This window comes from Amphibalanus amphitrite, unplaced genomic scaffold (genome assembly GCF_019059575.1).
Source record: "Amphibalanus amphitrite isolate SeventyFive unplaced genomic scaffold, NRLGWU_Aamphi_draft 000609F_arrow, whole genome shotgun sequence".
Classification (NCBI taxonomy): Eukaryota; Metazoa; Arthropoda; class Thecostraca; order Balanomorpha; family Balanidae; genus Amphibalanus; species Amphibalanus amphitrite.
The window spans coordinates 105,075-122,616 of NW_024882103.1; the positions used below are offsets into that span (position 1 = coordinate 105,075).

Below are 17,542 nucleotides of genomic sequence, written 5' to 3' on the forward strand. Positions count from 1 at the left end.
TAGTGAGTGCACGCGCTCATTGGACCATAGCACATTGTAGGTGACGGGCGAGCAAGGAAGGAGGGGGGACGGAGCGGACACGATCGAACCAAACCCCCACGAGGGAAGCGGTAGCGCTCCGGTCACTTGGTGAGGTGTGTGTGTGGGGAGGGGGGGGGGTCACCACCTAACCGAACCGCGGCCACGTCGCCTTGGTCGATGGAACTGGCTCGACGACCACAACAGAGTCCGAGGTCGATACGGGCTCCGTTCGTGCCGGCTGTCGGTGCCTGTATGTCTGTCTGTGTGTGTACGGGTGGCCGCTGGAGCGGGCACGGGCCATTCGACGTTCGAGAGGGCACAGGGCCACTGGGGAACGATTGTGGCGGCGTGTGGGAATCCCGTGCAAAAACTTGTGTGGATGGCTGTGTGTAAGAAGTTGCTGTAAATAGCTGCAAAGATCGAAAGTATACGAGCAAATCCAGTGTAGGAGATTTTATTTACGTTTACGATGAGTGGTATCTGAAAAAAAACGTAAGCCTCGTGTTGTGGCGAGTTGGCTATTGAAGTTCGTTGGCACACTGTGGAGTGCTGTGGGTGGCAGCGAGCGGTCACTGAGTCTGAATTGCCCAGTCGTGGTGGGACACTGACTGTGGTCCGAGGACTGACGTGACTGAAGTATCGTGAAGGGAGCTGGTGAACCGGCCGCCGAGCGGGAAACAGACAAGGTGAGCCGTGATGGGGATTGGTTCTGCTATTGATCTCATAGCTCCTCTTTGTATGAAGGTTTTGCATCGTCATTGGTTCATCAGGCATCAGCCTAAGGTGAATCTGTCACTTAACCGAGCACGGGTTGAAATACTTCATCGTTAGCCTGCAGTCAGCTGTTTTTATCATGACACTTTTTCAATCTTCAAAGGACAGACTGACTCTTACCTGGTCTCTGCTTGACCTGCCCATTGTCTAACCCTCTTGATTCCCAAATAAATCCTCGAATCCCTATCACCCATCTAACTTTCCTAGCACTTTTGGGTCCAGATGACCAGCCTGGCCATTTGTTCCTTCTAATAACCACCTGCTGACCCCAGATAACCCTCCACCCCTCTCCATCGTCAGATGACGAGCGAGGAGCGTCGCGGCAGCGCCCAGCCGCTGCACCAGCAGCAGAAGCGTCGAGCCTGGCTGCGGCGAGCCTCAACCAGCTCAGACAACCAGCCGCCGCCGCACCGCTCCTCGGGCCGTCGGCTCAGCGCCTATGACCGTATTATTGCGGAGAGGGTCCGACGCGGTATCACCGTCAATCTCGGTGAGGAGCTAGGGGAGCAAGGGGCTGGGGCACGGGAAGGGAATTGACAGAGGATGGCCCTGGTCACGGACGAGCTCCTCCCGTGAGAGCAGGCATACATCGACAAAGAAAAATCATCACGTTAATTATGTCGTTCTCTATAGTCCTGCTGCGGCTATATTTATATCGATGACTATCTCCTAATCAATCGGCATGTTTTCGCTGTTTTTTCCATTTACAGAAAGTTTCTCTGATAACTTGCATCAATTCCTTTCTTTGTTCATAGATCGACGTTCTTCTATCGTTTCGACCGCCTCAAGTGACCCGGAATCAGTCGACTCCAGCACCGGCTCCAGCTCCGGCTCCGGCTCCGGATCCCGTGTCCGCTCCGGGTCCGGGTCCGGATCCACCTCCACCTCCGGGTCCCGGGAGCACTCGGACGTATCGCTGCGCCCGCTCGCCCTGCGCCCCGACCCGCTGGACGAGACTCAGATGACCAGCCAGGCGATCCACCGGGAGGGGGCTGCACGCTGTCAGCAGGCGGGTGGAGTGCCGCTGCTGGATCATCTGATTCAGCTGGCTGCTGAGCGAGGTTCCCAGCAGAGCCCCCAACAGGCTGCTCAGCAGGGGCAGAACGGCAGGCCGGTAGAACATCCAGAGGAGAAGAGGGTGAGATTCCGCGAAGGCTGGCGTTCTGCGCGAGGCACGGGCAGTCTCTCGGCTCTGCATGAAGATGAGGTAAGAAGTGTGGCAGAAAGGCATGCTCCTTGTGGTATCCTCAAAAATGGAAGATGCCATTCGAAGTCAGAAGATAAAGAGGAGGAAAGCGTTTGTGTGAATGGAGAAACAGCGGAGAAGCTATGTAAAAATGCTAATCGAAGCGCGGTGGAGCGAGTTGCTCAGGAGAGTAAGCTGTCAGAAACGTCCAGCATGGATGAAGCGCCTGCTGTTCCAGCACCCACCGAGAATGGTTATGAAAGCGATGACGTATTTGAGGCGAAGGCACTGACAACGAAGAATGCGTCTAATGCAGAGAGTAAACAGTTGGAAGTTGAAGAAGTCAGCGAAACGTCTGCGTCCATCCAGGATACCAACAACGATGATGAAAAGGCACTTAGCAGTTCTGCTGAGCCTCACAAAGATACGACTGAACAGACAACTACCGAGGAAAAGAGAGAAGACAGCTCGGTTCCAAAAGCATCCGCGTCAAGCGACCTTCCCAACGAGCTATCTGCTGATGTTGAGCCTTCGACTTCTGACCAAGCTTCAACGAAGGAAGAAAAGAAAGACGACCAACCAGTTAACCTCAATGACCTCATTGTTGAAGAAATTTCAGCAGTGCCAGAAACAACCGAATCGTCCGGTGACACACAAGACCAACTGGTCAGCAATGATCCCGAGGACACGCCAGTACCATGTCCTCTTCCCGTCCCTTCCGGCATCAAACCACGACGGACTCGCCTCGACTCTGTCCCGGAGGAGCCTCCGTCCTCTCCGCGCCATCCAGCAAGTGACCCTACCCCCTCCACCGAAAAATCCACCTCCCCTGCGCTTCTCGAAGCTGGAGAGAGCGCACCCTCCCGCCCGCTCGCTCCCACCCCACCCCAGCTACGCTCCGGGCGCGGAGTGCCCTCTCGTCGCTGGTCCATCTCTGGTGAGCTGACCTCTCACCGGCGCGACCGTGCTGCCATCTTTCGGCGGCTCGTGTACCTGACACTGTCGGAGGAGGACGGGGAGCCGGCGCCCGTGTTTGAAGAGCCCACTGGATCGGCGGTGGAGTTCGACCCGCGCCGCGGCGAGTGGCGCCCTCTGACGGGGGAGGAGGGACGCCGACTGGCGCAGCACCGGCGCCTGTCGCTCACCAAGACCTGCTCCCTTGACTTCGACCGGATCCCGTAAAAGAGGGAGGTGAGGGTGGGCGTACTTAGAGTGTGATGCCAGGTTCGGAATGATTTGGCCTCACAGTTTTCGTAGTTTTATTGGAAAACTGTTCTAAAATCGCAATTACAAATTGGTCACTTTTTAATTTTAGTTTTATTGCCCTACCAATGATGATTATCAATCATAGGCGTTAGAATTTTTATTGGCCAATTTGAATTATAATTCGCTAATGGACTATGGCAACTCTGCCTCATGAATACATCTACGTGTATTCAGCTATTCAGCTAGTTAGCTACTTATTGCATGACGTCACTATTGAGCTGAGGGCACGTATAGAGTACAATAAAAGAAATCATTGCAGGGGCTATTTCAGTCCATTCTACATTTGCCTCATCTTATGCTATGAAAGTATTTTTCTAGGATTACAGGGAGCTAATTGCAGCCGACATTAGGTACTTATCTTGGCTTGCCTAGCACTTAGCAGGCAATGAGTCGAATTGGCCCTGGCGAGCAATGGTTTTACAAGTGCCTTGATAATTAATTCACACATACATATGATGTACACGCAAGGCGAGCTTGTTTCAGCAGCAAGCAATCGGGTTTATGTCTCATAACGTGTGATCAATCACGCTTTACCGGTTCGGCGCAGTCGACTTTTGTTTTCAGTACTATAATAACCGTTCTAGCATGGGTGTCGAAGTTCATGTACGCCGCAAACCGAAAGACACATTTATGCTTTGCAGTTTGCATGTATTATCAGGAAACAAGTATGTTGAAATGGTTTCGAAAGTAGTCACAGATTTCTGCCGTTAACCAATCAGCAGTAGATGTAGCTGTTTCCCCGTAAAGACAGTGGGTAGAGCCGACGCTCGCGAGTGAGCTCACCATGTGTGATCTGCATAAATGCAGTTGTGATTTTGTGCCTGAAAGCGTTTCGCCTGGTTGTCTGTTGGCGTAAATCGATGTAGTAGATTCGATGTAGAATTGGCGTTATTTGTGGGTGGTTGTAACGTGTTTGCACTCTTGATTTATTCTTCTAACGCGTAATTACTGCTGTTGCCGCGAGTCAAGTCCCAATCAGTCAACTTGCAACAAAAAGATGAAATGTGCCTCTTTATTTTTCAACGAGCTCTATACGAAATATGAATCGAAGATCAAGCGGAGAGTCGTATGAATCGCCTCCACTCTCGTCCGCTGCCCGTACCTAAGCAGGCATTCATTGTGGGAACATGAAAGATATGCATTGTACATATATTGTGGATATTGTGGTAGCTTTTCATTGTCACGATCCTTGCTGTTTCCGTGACGTAGCGAGCACTATGGATGCAGTTTTTGACGCAATACAACTTCACACGGGACGAGACATGTTTACTCAAAGGCGGATCTCTCCAGACCGAGAAAATCCAGTGCATTCTGGGCGAAAATGTCGTCCTGAAAAGAGAGAAAGTGGTCATTATAATGTGACATTAGCTGCAAAAAATATATACCTACATGATTGTATATACCTACATCTTTGGCACCTGCAGTCGCCAGTCGGCAAAATAATGGATCCGATGAGTTTTCCGTATGCCGACAACACATGTTTGTATGTGATACCCGTTTTTTATATTTGTTCCTTACCCTGAGCTGCGGGTCGCCGAGGTTTTCCACGATCTTGCCTCCGTGCAGGTCCCCCAGCGGGAACGGGTAGTCCGAGCCGAAAATCACCCGCTTCTGCGACAGAGAAACGGTGCATTTGTAGTTACTCCTTACTGATGCACACTGCACAATGCATAGGTATAAACCGCGTAAAGGCATAGTTTCAATCATTAGTTCCAGCTGATTTGAGGTCTGGAATTGGATGCCAAAGCCAGATCATGCCATTTTTAGGCGAAATGTTTTAAAAGCATCTACGCTCTCATTCACCGAATCTAAATGCTAATAATTCGTTTGGCGACTCATGACACCGAATCTCCCGCCCCATAAGGCTTCTATTGTTTCGATCCTGAAGTAGGTACTTTCACCTTTACCGGGTCGACTGGCGCCGTGAACGACTAGGGACCCACTGAAACCCCGGGAACCGCTGCCGGTGTTTGTTCCCACGGACTCTCGGTCCCTGCCTGTCGCCAGTGCTGAAACTTCCCTCCCCTCCCTGCCCCTCCGCCCCAGCCCTGTTTGTCACTCGCCGGCCCTTCCCCAGCAGCTGGCCGCATTAAATTCCGACCGAGGCAGCTGGTTCGCAGCGGGAGCCACGTTCGCCCCGATCCAGGTCAATACGGTATAGCCCGATAAGCCATTACCTACCTTCCCGACCACCTCTGTCAACAGGTCGAGCGCAGCGGCATCGTGCACCAGCGAGTCGCACCAGAACTTCCCCAGCTGCTCACTAGGTGGCACTGACGTCTCCTGGGCACACAGGTCCGGCCGGCACCGAAAACCGTGGTCTGGCGGAGAAAAACCGAAACGGAACGAACATCGATTACAAATATGATGCCGCACACAACATATGGACTTAACTGTAATCATTCTTGATGATCCACAGTCTACGTGCTTGAAAATGATTATAACTAAACATTAGACCCTGGTCGGTATATTTCTTGTTTTTTTTTTTTTGTTTTTTTAATTTTACGCTCACCTTTCAATGTAATTCGCTTTCAACGACAGTAGTGCTGCACTTGCAACACGTTCGAGTTAGCATTTCCACAGCCTAACTCTATCCTCATTTCCGACAGCGTCTCCCCCTCTTTTTCCAGCTCCCGCCTCCTACCTACTCCCCTGACGACAACAGGTAGGGACCAAGTAGAGACTAAATAGGGATACTGGAACCCCACATACCGATTCTGCCGGCCGTATACGGGAACGATCCTCCGCCGTGCGCGAAGCAGAGCCTCAGTTTGGGGAAGCGCTGCAGCACTCCGCCCATCAGCACCGACACAATAGCGGTGGCGGTCTCTGCGGGCATTCCCACCAACCAGGGCAGCCAGAACTTGCTGTACCTGCCGCCCATCACCATGTCCCACGGATGGACGAACACGGCGCAATCGTAGTCCTCGCACGTCTGGGGGTGATTAGAGGGGGGGGGGGGCAGTGGAGTGGGTATACGGGTGCTGGATGTGCCGGGTGAGTATAACTGAGGAGTGAACGATAAAGAAATTTGAACTGTCGATATGTAGAATGTAGTAAATGCATAAATGTGCCATAATAATTACATTGTTTCGGAGAGCACATGGTAATTTGACAAAGATTATTGCTTAGTATTGTAGCCCTCGACCGTATAGGGGGGGGGGGGGGTCGAACGGACCCCTGTTCAGTTTTCGCGAATAACTCGCGTAAAAAGCGGTCGATCGCCGACGAAACTTTCAGTACCCTCGAGTTATTCAATTTTACACCTACCCTGAAAATTTGATGACCCTGACCCAAATGACCTTTGACCTGTGACCTACTTTTCAAGACTATGTTTGGCCGGAGTCGCGATTCGGCGTATGTCGGCTCGCATTAGCCACGCGTTTGCATTCTTTTCGTGGTTTCAAGCGTTTAAACATGTGATATGATGTTGCTCCATGCATTTAGGGTGGGTGTCAAGGTCACCTGAAGGTCAGGTCAATTGACCTGTGATGACATCGGTTCACTTTTTCGAGTTTTACAATGTTTTTAGGCTAGTTTTGGAGCTGAATTCGAATTTAGCAACCATTTGAACATTTACGAAGTAGTTTTGGTGCCTTCGTAACATGTTACGAAGCTGTCAGAGGCGGTTGACACGTATTACGAATACCCGTCACGACCCCTACCGGTTGACCTGACCTGACCTGACCCGACCTGGTCTAAATGCTTAAAGACATCATCTCTGATCAAAACTAACACGATATTCGTGATCAGCACCCCGGAAAACCCCATAGCAGCCACACTTTACGACTTTCTAACAGGTCCCGATTTTCCCGATTTTCGGGTCATTGACCTGACCTGGAAGGTCACCCGATGATCTAGGACCTTAAAATTGGATATCATCGGCTTTCTCTCGTAACGGGCAACACGTTCGTTTTTTCCGCAAAGCTCTAGCTCGATCAGGGGCCAAACGCTAGGGGAAGGGGTCAGGGCCTCCTCTAAGGATTTTTCACTGGGTGGGCAAAATTTTTCGCCGCTCCCCAGCCCAAGGGCAGATCCAGTCACTTGTTTTGGGGTGCAACCATTTTCACCTGCGACTGGGGGGGGGGGGCGGGTTAAGGCCTATGTCACTTTCACAGTCAACCAACTGTGCCATTTATAGTTTAACGTTTGTCGTGTGTGATATGGTATTTCGTGTGTATTTCACCTTATAGGTATGCCTATTGTTTACATTAGTGATATCAATAACGGAAAATCAGGATACCGATACCAAACCAAAGGCCAACCAAAACCATGAAAAATACCGAAACCAAACCAACTTGGGAACATGAGGGAAATACCAACTTTTTACCGAATTCGTATCCTCTTATACATTAGCCGGATTCGTAATACCAACAAAATACCAACAACATTAGGATCAAAATACCAAATACCAAGTTGGTACCAGTTTGGTATCGGTATACCAAAAAGTTGGTATCCGATTGACATCTCTAGTCTACATACATTTAAAATTTTAAGAAGACTGCAAAAGTGCAGAGTTAAACTTACTATGATTGCTCCTTGAACCAGAAATCGAATAGGTAGGTGATGCTCGCTGCCTCGGAGGCATGGTCAGCTTACTCTTGGCGCGTCCTCTTAATCTAAATACGGCTTTTATTGACCTTAATCTACTTGTAATACATCCTTGGCCTTGTAGCGCGCTACCCTGCTGGCCCATGCCGGTCTTTGAGGGTCCCACACTGACCTCTGAGGCCCCATGCTGGCCTGTAAAGGCCCATATTAGCCTCTGAGGGCCCCGCACTGGATTCTGAAGACCCGATGCCGGCCTTTAACCATCCCCTGTATTGGTGTTTTTCCAGCCGCGAACGTAGGTACTCGTATAGGGGGGGGGGGGCGTTGGACCTCCCTTGCCGTTTCGCCCCTGATCGAGCTAGAGCTTCGCGGAAAAAAACAAGCGTGCTGCCCGTGACGAGAGGAAGCCGATGATACCCAATTTTAACCCTCGCCGGCACAGGCCATTGCGTCCTTCGGCGGCACGACCCCCCCCCCCTCGCGTTTGGCCCCTGATCAAGCTAGAGCTTCACGGAAAAAAACGAGCGTGTTGCCCGTTACGAGAGGAAGCCGATGATACCCAATTTTAAGGTCCTAGGTCATCGGGTGACCTTCCAGGTCAGGTCAATGACCCGAAAACCGGGAAAATCGGGACCTGTTAGAAAGTCGTAAAGTGTGGCTGCTGTGTGGTTTTCCGGGGTGCTGATCACGAATATAGTGTTAATTTTGATCAGAGATGATGTTTTAAGCATTTAGACCAGGTCGGGTCAGGTCAGGTCAGGTCAACCGGTAGGGGTTGTGACGGGTATTCGTATTACGTGTCAACCGCCTCTGACAGCTTCGTAACATGTTACGAAGGCACCAAAACTACTTCGTAAATGTTCAAATGGTTGCTAAATTCGAATTCAGCTAAAAAACTAGCCTAGAACATGAAAAAAACTCGAAAAAGTGAACCGAGGTCACCCGAGGTCACCAAAGGTCAATGACGTGACCTGACCTTCAGGTGACCTTGACACCCACCCTTATGTATGGGAGCAACATCAAATCACATGTTTGAACGTTTGAAATCACGAAAAGCTTGCAAACGCGCGGCTAATGCGAGCCGACATACGCCGAATCGCGATTTCGGCCAAACATGGTCACGGAAAAGAGGTCACAGGTCGCGAGTTATTCGCAAAAAAATCGAGGGGGTCCGTTCGACTCCCCCCTATACGGGCGAGGGTTACCCCCCGAGTTGCTGGGGGGGGCGTTAAACGCCCCCACTTTTTTAGCTGGGCCATAGCAAAAAAAAAAAAAAAAACGGCGCGCCGCAGGCACGCCAAATTTTGAGTGCCTCTAGGGAATTGTTTGACGTTTATTGTGACAAAATTTCAAGAAAATCGGCCGGAAAATTTTTGAGATCGAGGTTTCAGTGACGTCATGATTTCTTGGTTTTCGACCAAACACGTTATATGTTCAAAAAAACATATAAAATCACAGAATAGACATACAGACATGCCGTAAACGCCATTAGACTGCCAATACCATGAACAATCAAATGGCTATCTTCGATTATTGATTATCGTTCCGCATTTTCCAAAATCTTGAACTGAATCTTGGCAATTTCTCATGACTACTTCACGACCATGATACATGCATTTCTTAATTTGAACTTTTTGACCCAAACACGTACACATATGATAAAATGAATGTCACCATCGTGTTCTGCGCCCCAAATTACCCATAAAACATGTGTCACAGGCTGCGAATATCAGTTTTGATTTTCGGGGATATGTGTCTACCCGGTTTACCTGACCTTGACCCTGACCTATGCTTGACTGACCCCTACATGGAGCTGACACTCTTGTAGGCCTTATATGATGGATTGTGCACCGTTTTGACAGAGTTTATGACGGGAGGCGCCCATTGTGAAGTCCTGAAGTCCATGCTACTGAAAGTCCGATTTCAGGTGTTTGACGTGACCTTGACCCGACCTGTGACCTCAAAATTCAACTTTAAAGTACTCATCTGAAGCGTCTCGTCGCGTTCTTTCGTTTGCCGCCTCGTGCGTTTCGATGCGCCTATTGGTTCTCGAGTTATCGGCTGAGGGCGTTTAACGCCCCCCCCCCCCCAGCAAACGGTGGGTGGCGAAATACCCCAGCAACTGCCGGGTTAAGGACCTGCATCGGCTCTGAGGGCTCAACTTGGCCTTTTCTGGACTCTGGGGTCCAACACCAGCCCAAGCCTGTCTTTTAGGGTGCCACACTGACCCCTGAGGGTCCCATCCTTGCCTCAAGGACCCGCATTAGCCTTTGAGAGCCTAAGTCGGCCTCTGATGGCCTCAAACTGCCATTTTCAGGCCCTGTACTGGTCTCTGAGGGCCTTAAACTGGCCTCTGAGGGCACAAACCGACCTCTAAAGGTCCCACACCGGTTTCTGATGGCCCATTTTCTGCCTCTGAGATCCAAGACTGACCCTTTTGTGCCTCTGAGGGCCCCGTACTGGCTTCTGAAGGATCGATGCCGGTCTCTGAGGACCAATGTCAGTCTTATAAGGGCCTCAAACTGATATCTGAGGCCCACATTTGCCTCTGATGGCTCCAAATTGAGGCCCTATTTAGTCCCCAATCAGCCTGTAAGGTCTCTGATGGCCCTATTTTGTTGTCTGGCTGGGGACCCATGGCTTACACCTTTAGGCGTCACGCACTGGCCTCTGAGAGCCCACATCGGCCTCTGGGGTTCCATACGGGCCTTTGAGGCCGCTATGGCCATGGGCCCCTGTAAGCTAGCACCGCCCCCCCCCCCCTCCGAGGGTTGGCAAAGTTGCCAAGTTGCCCCCACCCCCAAACGCCAAGTCTGCTACCGCCCCTGCATTCAGATGCATCCATTGTAAAAAATAACTTGCACTGCAGTGATTGGGGGCTGGGGCACTGGCTGCTAGCAAGGTTTTTTTTTCCCGGGAAACCGAAGTGGTAGTTCCTACCGGACGTCTGACCGGACCTTTACTTTTGCATTTGCTTCTGGGTGGGCAAATCGACGCCACTGGGTGGGCAATTGTGGTGACTGGGTAGGCATTTGCCCACCCAGTGGGTATGTTAGAGGAGGCCCTGGAAGGGGTCGTGGTCGTACCACTCCCTTTCCCCTTGTGCCGTCGAAGGACGCCAAATGGCCTGTGCGGCGAGGGTTAACACAAACAAGGTGTCAAATTAATGACGCTGAAGGTTCTGCAAGTTTCGTGTTGATTCGTCAAGCGGTTTAGAAGATAGGTATTGCCGAAAAACGGGAGGGGGGCTCTTTAGAGCCCCCCCCCCGGTCATGCGCGGGTTAAGAGCGCCAAAACGATCTCTAAATGTCATTAGATCAAGTGGTAGGTACTGGGTAGCTCCAAGAATTCTATGCGCAGAGTTCCTTTTGTAATAGCAACCAACCGCAATGCGGGACGCATGACTGACGGCTGAGACGTACCTAAGTAAGCAGGATCGCAGGATATGCACGCAATGCGATAACTGGTGACACCGCTCATTCGCCTCGTCACGCTACCTCTAATGGATTGCGTCCATGCCGGCCTACTTGATGTAATTAAGAAGATGTCGTGTTGCCTCAGACATGGACTCCTATCCGTGACTTGGGCGATGGGCAGTCAGTGGTGGGTGCCAGCTGTGGCAAGAGCTGTTAGTGGTCTGCTGGAAGTTGTGCTCAAAGACCAAGCAACACAGACCCTCGAACATCAGACCTGGAACCAAGTGTATGACACAACATCGTGATCGCGTTCATCAAAAGAAGTGACAGCGGCTGAAGAACTGCATCGCGCCTGTGATAAAGTATCCATGCGTATATGACTTCATCGAGTGCATGGTAATTATGGCTTGGAGTTGTTACATGCCTTCTGATGTGCTGCTGCGCGTGGTACAACTGGTCCTGCTGATCGCCTGGCTGACTCTCACAGGGATCAAAATCGTGCACTTCCTTTCTGAGCCAACCACCCTGCAGTTTCGACTCGATACTGATTTCAAACCACCGTATGTGTCCATATTCCCTGGCTCGGTGGACGTTGATTGCTACACGGCACATCAGGAGAGAGAAGACGAATACGTTGATGGCGTGTCAACAGAGTCCTCAGAACACAGTGAAGATCCTGTTGTAAATATAACTCACCAATCCGTGGATTCTGATCAATCTCTTCAGGATCTTCTATTATCCAACAGTGAATCATGGATGAAGACCATACTAAATGCAAACGATCTCTGCCCCTTGAAAAACGGCAGGCGAACGAAGGGGACCTCCTGGCCTGTCCTTAATGGGGATGGAGTCATGGGCGTCACATTGGCTCTATGCGACCTGTCTCGTTTCAAACTCAACTTAACTCTTGATCCGGAAACAGTGCAGGGTTGGGACGAATCGGCGCAAATATACTATTACATCATATTCCACAGTGAACGAGACTTCTTTCGATACAATCCGAGCGACCACGCTATGCTTGTCATCGACAACAAAATCCACCGTAATATGAAGATAACGATCAGTCGAGAGGAGAGACTCAACCTGAAACGACAGCCATGCAACCCAGTCCCGGACTACAGCGTTGCGACGTGCGAGCGCCAATGTTTCATGGCCTGGATGGGATGCAGCATGGAAAGCAACGTTACAAAAGGGATGCCACTCTGCACTGCGCGTCACTGCGATGTGCTGGGCGCTGGAGCCTCGGAGTTTTTCAGCGATGACTCAGATACAGCCTGCAACTGTCCAAGACCCTGCGCACAGGATCGCATCACACTCAAAGCTCTCCCCGGCTCCAAGAGAAAACCACTGCGACGTCCACTAGCTAAGGTCCTCAAGCATCGACGTGTCCCTAAAAAGGATCGACAGTTCGTTCAGGCCAAGTTCTCGACGTCCCGAGTGAGGCGCGTCATGATGACTGTGTCCACTTTCAGCCTGGAGGACTTGTTGGCTTTCACTGGCGGCTATCTGGGGCTCTTGCTCGGTTCCTCTGTCCTCTCGCTGGTCGCCGCCGGAAACAAGCTCGTGGAACAGCGCCTGGTGAAAAGCGCGGACGGCTGCAGAGAAGCGGGTCACTGGCAAGAAATGGAAGACGGCGTGACCCAGCCTGGAGCGGTGCAGAGGGACGAGGCGGCGTCTCATGACGCCTGAAGTGGACTGTGGAGCAGTGTTCGCCACGGGCCGCAAAATCTTAGTCCAGCCCAGCCCAGGCCCATGGGTTTACAGCCCGGCCCAGCCCGAGCCCATTCATGGTAAAAGCGTCAAAGCCCAGCCCGGCCCAGCCCGTCAAAAATGAATGTGTTAAAAATTATTGACACCGCACAGGTACCCAAAGGTAGCAAAGAAACAATATTTTGCGAGCCGCATGCACAATGCACATTGCATGCGTGCTTTATTGACTCGTTTTTTAGTCTTGCACAGTAATAAGCTATGTAGTTATAGTTTTTGTCCCAGTTGCGAGCCCCTGACTCCACTTAACAGTTCCTGGCCCAGCCCATCCACAGCCCATCCATCCTTCATATTTGAGGGCCCAGCCCAGCCCGTAGCCCAGCCCAGCCCATGGCCCATTGGGCTGGCCCGGCCCATGGCGAACACTGCTGTGGAGTGGGTGAACATGGAAAAAAGTGAACATTAGAATCACCTGAACCGGAAGTTACCAACTAATATTAATACATGCTTTACGGTGCGTTCACTGGAGATTAACCGTGCGTTAATTCGAAGGTAGCCGTGCACCAATTTAAATTGGTGCACGCGCGTGCATTGATGAATTTCTCGATTGAAGATTTTCGGAAGGGTCATTGACTTTATTCTAAGAATTCCCACAAAAGGCCCATTTAGTGTCATGGATTAAGTTTATTTTAATTTAAATTCGCACCGTTAAGCATGTATTAATTAGTTTAACACATGGTTTCCGTGCATAAATGGTTTTAACGCACTCGTGGATGGAATGGAGCACTTGTGCGTTAATGCACTCGTTTCACTCGTGCATTAACACACTCGTGCTCCAATCCATCCACGTCGTGCGTTAAAACCATTTACACACGGGAAACCATGTGTTAATATATATTATACGTCAGAATGTGGAAATGAAGTAAGATTAAAGACGTAGATGTTGAATGTGGATCCACTGTTCATGCGGGAGTAAGCTCCTGCGAAAGCCTAGACGGTACGTAAAGCTCTTACGAAGAGCCTTAGACAGGTCCCAATTTACCTTCCAGACGGGGTCCAGCTCTCGGGCGTCCAGGTTCCAGTCGCCGATATGGGAGCCGATCTGGATGCCCGGCATACGTAGCTCGGTGGTGAGCCGTTTTATTTCCTCGACTGCCAACAGCGGCGCCTGCATCGGCGCGGTGCCTGCGGGAGATGAAAGATGTGATCGGGTGTGAGACAAAGTGTGGGAAGGAAACACGAAGAAGGGCTAGGAGAGTCGATTAGTAATGGACACTTAACATCATCATTAGAGCTCATGTAATTTATAAACGATTTGTCTTGGTGAAGTTTGACCTTTGATCAAACTGTGGATGAACTATAGAATTCGGCCTTTCAACGCTGCTGCTTCGTCTTCGTTATCGCTGATAAATTGAATCGAAGGCAGGTTTGTTTTATGCTGTAACGAATAGCTGCACGCTTTATGTGTTCCGTCGCAGTTTTCCCCGATGAAGCATGATGAGTCCATGCTTACCGAGACCAACAAACCGTTTCGGGTGACGCGCCACCGTCGCAGCCAGGTCATCGTTGATCAGCCGAGAGAGGTCGGCGGTGTCTGCCGGCTTCGCCTGGAATCGCCGATAACCAAAACTAGAAAAACGACGGCAATACGCATCGGCTTTCAGTGCATTGTAATAAATGACTACATTGACTAGGTGCATAATTGGACGGACGAATATACGGACCGTTTAGAAATCTAATGAACAAAAATGAAAACGAAAATGATGGCTAGGTATCTATAACCTCCACTAAGACATATGACATGTTATCTAATCGATCAGATCAGTGAGCCCACTGCCCAGCCTTCTTTATCACACCAGCTGATGAATAAGAAGTAGTAACGTTCTGTCCTGACTCAGGATCCTGACACTTGCCAGCCCGCCAGTCAGTTCTCGAATGCCCCTAATAAAGGTCCTTTATCCCTTTTGAACACCCACCCAGTAGCTGAACATGACGGGCACCGTGCTGAGCGCCTGCACGGTGACACCGGTTTGGTCCATGTCTGCCAGCCGTCGCTCTGCGTCCCAGCAGTTGGCCTGAACCACCCGGAACAGCCGCCCGTCCTTCATCATACGGGCTGAGTCGGACGTCTCTTCGCTGTGCTCCAGCTGGACGAAGCCGCCGTAGCCGTACCTCTGTGAGAAGGGGGAGCGCAGGGCGACAGAGGCTTCAGCAGGGTGATGTGGTTTAGTTCGGCGACTGAAGGAACTGGCACTGAACTGAGGAGTGAAGGGACTGTGAAATGATGTGAGGGGTGGCGGCGATTAATATGCATGTAGAGCTTAGGTCGTGTTGTCGAAGCATACTGTGTGGCTCATAATCGTGATACGGTAACATTACTACATGTTACTAGACGTGGTGGTGCACATCCAAAGCCGATGTCTCACGAATATACTCGTACCGGACGCTCATTTGACTATCCTAGATCACTTGTAATAGGTCGCATTATGCGGGCTTCGCATCTCTAGATATTTACCTATGGGTGGATATAATCAATGAAGCAACGTTAAAAATGTTGACGGCGGCCACGGTTTTTCGCTGGCGTGCTAGTCTCTCAGTGTTTACACTTCACATAGGTACCATTACGGTTTTTTGTCACGCATTGTAGTTAACATTTGACTATGCTGACTTGAAGAATCTAAAAATTAACCCGAATCAAGCAGAATTAATGTACACAATCGCATAGATAAACGTTCACTCGCTAGCACACTTACCGACCTGTCGTAAAGGATAACAGACTTACACAATACACACCAGCACCCTTGCCATAAAAGATAATAGCTCTAATCACGTTAGCACCCTAACCAGTGGTAAAAGATATAGGGTGTTCCAAAAAAGTGAGCCCCCAACTAAGATCGACTGTATCTCGGCAACCGTGCATCCTACAGCTTTAGGAAGCCACTCATTAGAAAGAGCAATTAAATTACATCTATATAGGCCGTAATTCCGTTACCTATCCTGCACAACATTGTAAAAAGCACAATCGCCAGCATTGTAAAAAGCACAATTTGATACCAAATTCTTGGTGAAACATTTAGCGGTATCGGATATGGTTGAAATTTCTTCACATCTGTCTGCATATTTCAGTTCACGTATGTTTATTCATTCTTCGCACGTGAATTTTATTACGAAAATTGAAGACTGAATGGGTGAACTTGTTCAACCAATAGGTATTTCAACACTCCAATATGGGTCGTGCGTTGCCATCAGCAATGCACGTTTACCGCCGTCGCCGTGTTTCACCCGATCTCGCGACACATTTGTCGTTCCCGCCGGTGTAATACGTATTAATTCAGAGTCACACTAAGTAGACTATTATAACCGAAATTGACCGTTCTTTCCAACAAGGGACCTCTCATTAGCCCAGGACATACGGTTTTGGAGATATAAGCAATATTAGTTAGGAAGCTCATTTTTTTGGAACACCCTGTAACAGCCCCATTCGTGCTATCACCCTTACCTCCGCCAGGTTCGGCCAAGTCCTCGGTAGAATGTGGTTATGGATGTCGATCTTCATGTTTGCACTGTCTTGGATATTCTTCTCTTCTCTAGTATCCGCCTCCAACCACTGGTCACTTTCCCGCTACCCTAGCTTTCTCTCCCTCCTTCTCTCTCCCTCCGTCACCGTCTCCCTCTCACTCTGTCCGTTCCGCCCACTGTCCACGCCACTCTCCCTCCCTCCCAGTCACAGCTGGATCTCGTCCTCTCGTCTGGGACAACTGACCCCAGACCGACTCCGCATCTGTCTGAGCTCGTGCTGGGGGCGTGGCCGACGGGCCAGGCCTCCAGACGACAGATCCAGACGGATACATTTCACTGGAACTGGTGATGCAAAGCAGTGAAGATTTGAAGTCCACATGCATACGCTTATTTGGTATCGTATGCATTAAAATTGATTTAGGACCTGCGACGCTTCTAACGCCAAAGCATAAATTTGTACTGCATTGGTCCGTAAGAAAAGTGTCTGATTCCCATTCTCATTTATGCTTGATATCTTGAAGACGTCGCATACGGATAGCTTTCTATGTCACCGAATCCGTCAGCATCGTCCTACAAGGCTCGCACAACACTTCGAAGAGGGTTGTTATAGCGATTTGTCATAGCGAAGCAATGCTGTAGTGTGATCACTGTGAGGGTTTTGCATTTCTATTCGCCAGAGCCCGTACCTTCTGATCTATGTTTATTGTTGATGACAGTGACACTCAGGCACGGGAAGTGCACCAGATCTCGGAATGGAGCCCGCTGTGTTTAATAAATAACGTTAAGTTTACCTCAAAAGTCTACAAAGTTCCCATTCACAGAGTGTAGTGCCCTGAAAGAGCCGTTTAGCGGTCATTTAGGCTTTCACGAATTGCTATGACTCGATAACCGATTATGCAGGGTCTAATTTGCCGTAAAAAGTATACGCAATACGGCATTTGACAAAAAGATGATTGCCTACCTTTTCCTCATGCCTCTCTTTCGTTTATCTTCAGTACAACCGACGGAAGCGTCAAGCGATCGTTGAGCTAAAGGAGCTATAAAGCTAAAGGACCGGACAACCCCATAACCTTTTGTTCGATCATGAGATGAACCGTGCTAT

At 50.0% G+C, this 17,542-nt stretch overlaps 2 protein-coding genes across 2 annotated transcripts; one reads left to right on the forward strand and one right to left on the reverse strand.

The window, feature by feature from the left end:
• Positions 1-182: 182 nt before the first annotated feature.
• Positions 183-4,176, forward strand: LOC122363186 (actin cytoskeleton-regulatory complex protein pan1-like). The gene is made up of 3 exons (XM_043332151.1): positions 183-707; positions 1,096-1,285; positions 1,551-4,176. Exons 2-3 carry the CDS (start codon positions 1,096-1,098, stop codon positions 3,161-3,163), a joined length of 1,803 nt encoding a protein of 600 aa, XP_043188086.1. The 5' UTR covers positions 183-707; the 3' UTR covers positions 3,164-4,176.
• Positions 4,177-4,245: 69 nt separating this feature from the next.
• On the reverse strand, positions 4,246-17,488 carry LOC122363187 (2-amino-3-carboxymuconate-6-semialdehyde decarboxylase-like). Its single transcript, XM_043332153.1, has 8 exons — positions 16,421-17,488; positions 14,898-15,095; positions 14,435-14,528; positions 13,964-14,106; positions 5,960-6,182; positions 5,429-5,568; positions 4,766-4,858; positions 4,246-4,576 (listed from the first exon to the last, which is right to left on the reverse strand). Exons 1-8 carry the CDS (start codon positions 16,475-16,477, stop codon positions 4,514-4,516), a joined length of 1,011 nt encoding a protein of 336 aa, XP_043188088.1. The 5' UTR covers positions 16,478-17,488; the 3' UTR covers positions 4,246-4,513.
• Positions 17,489-17,542: the final 54 nt, after the last annotated feature.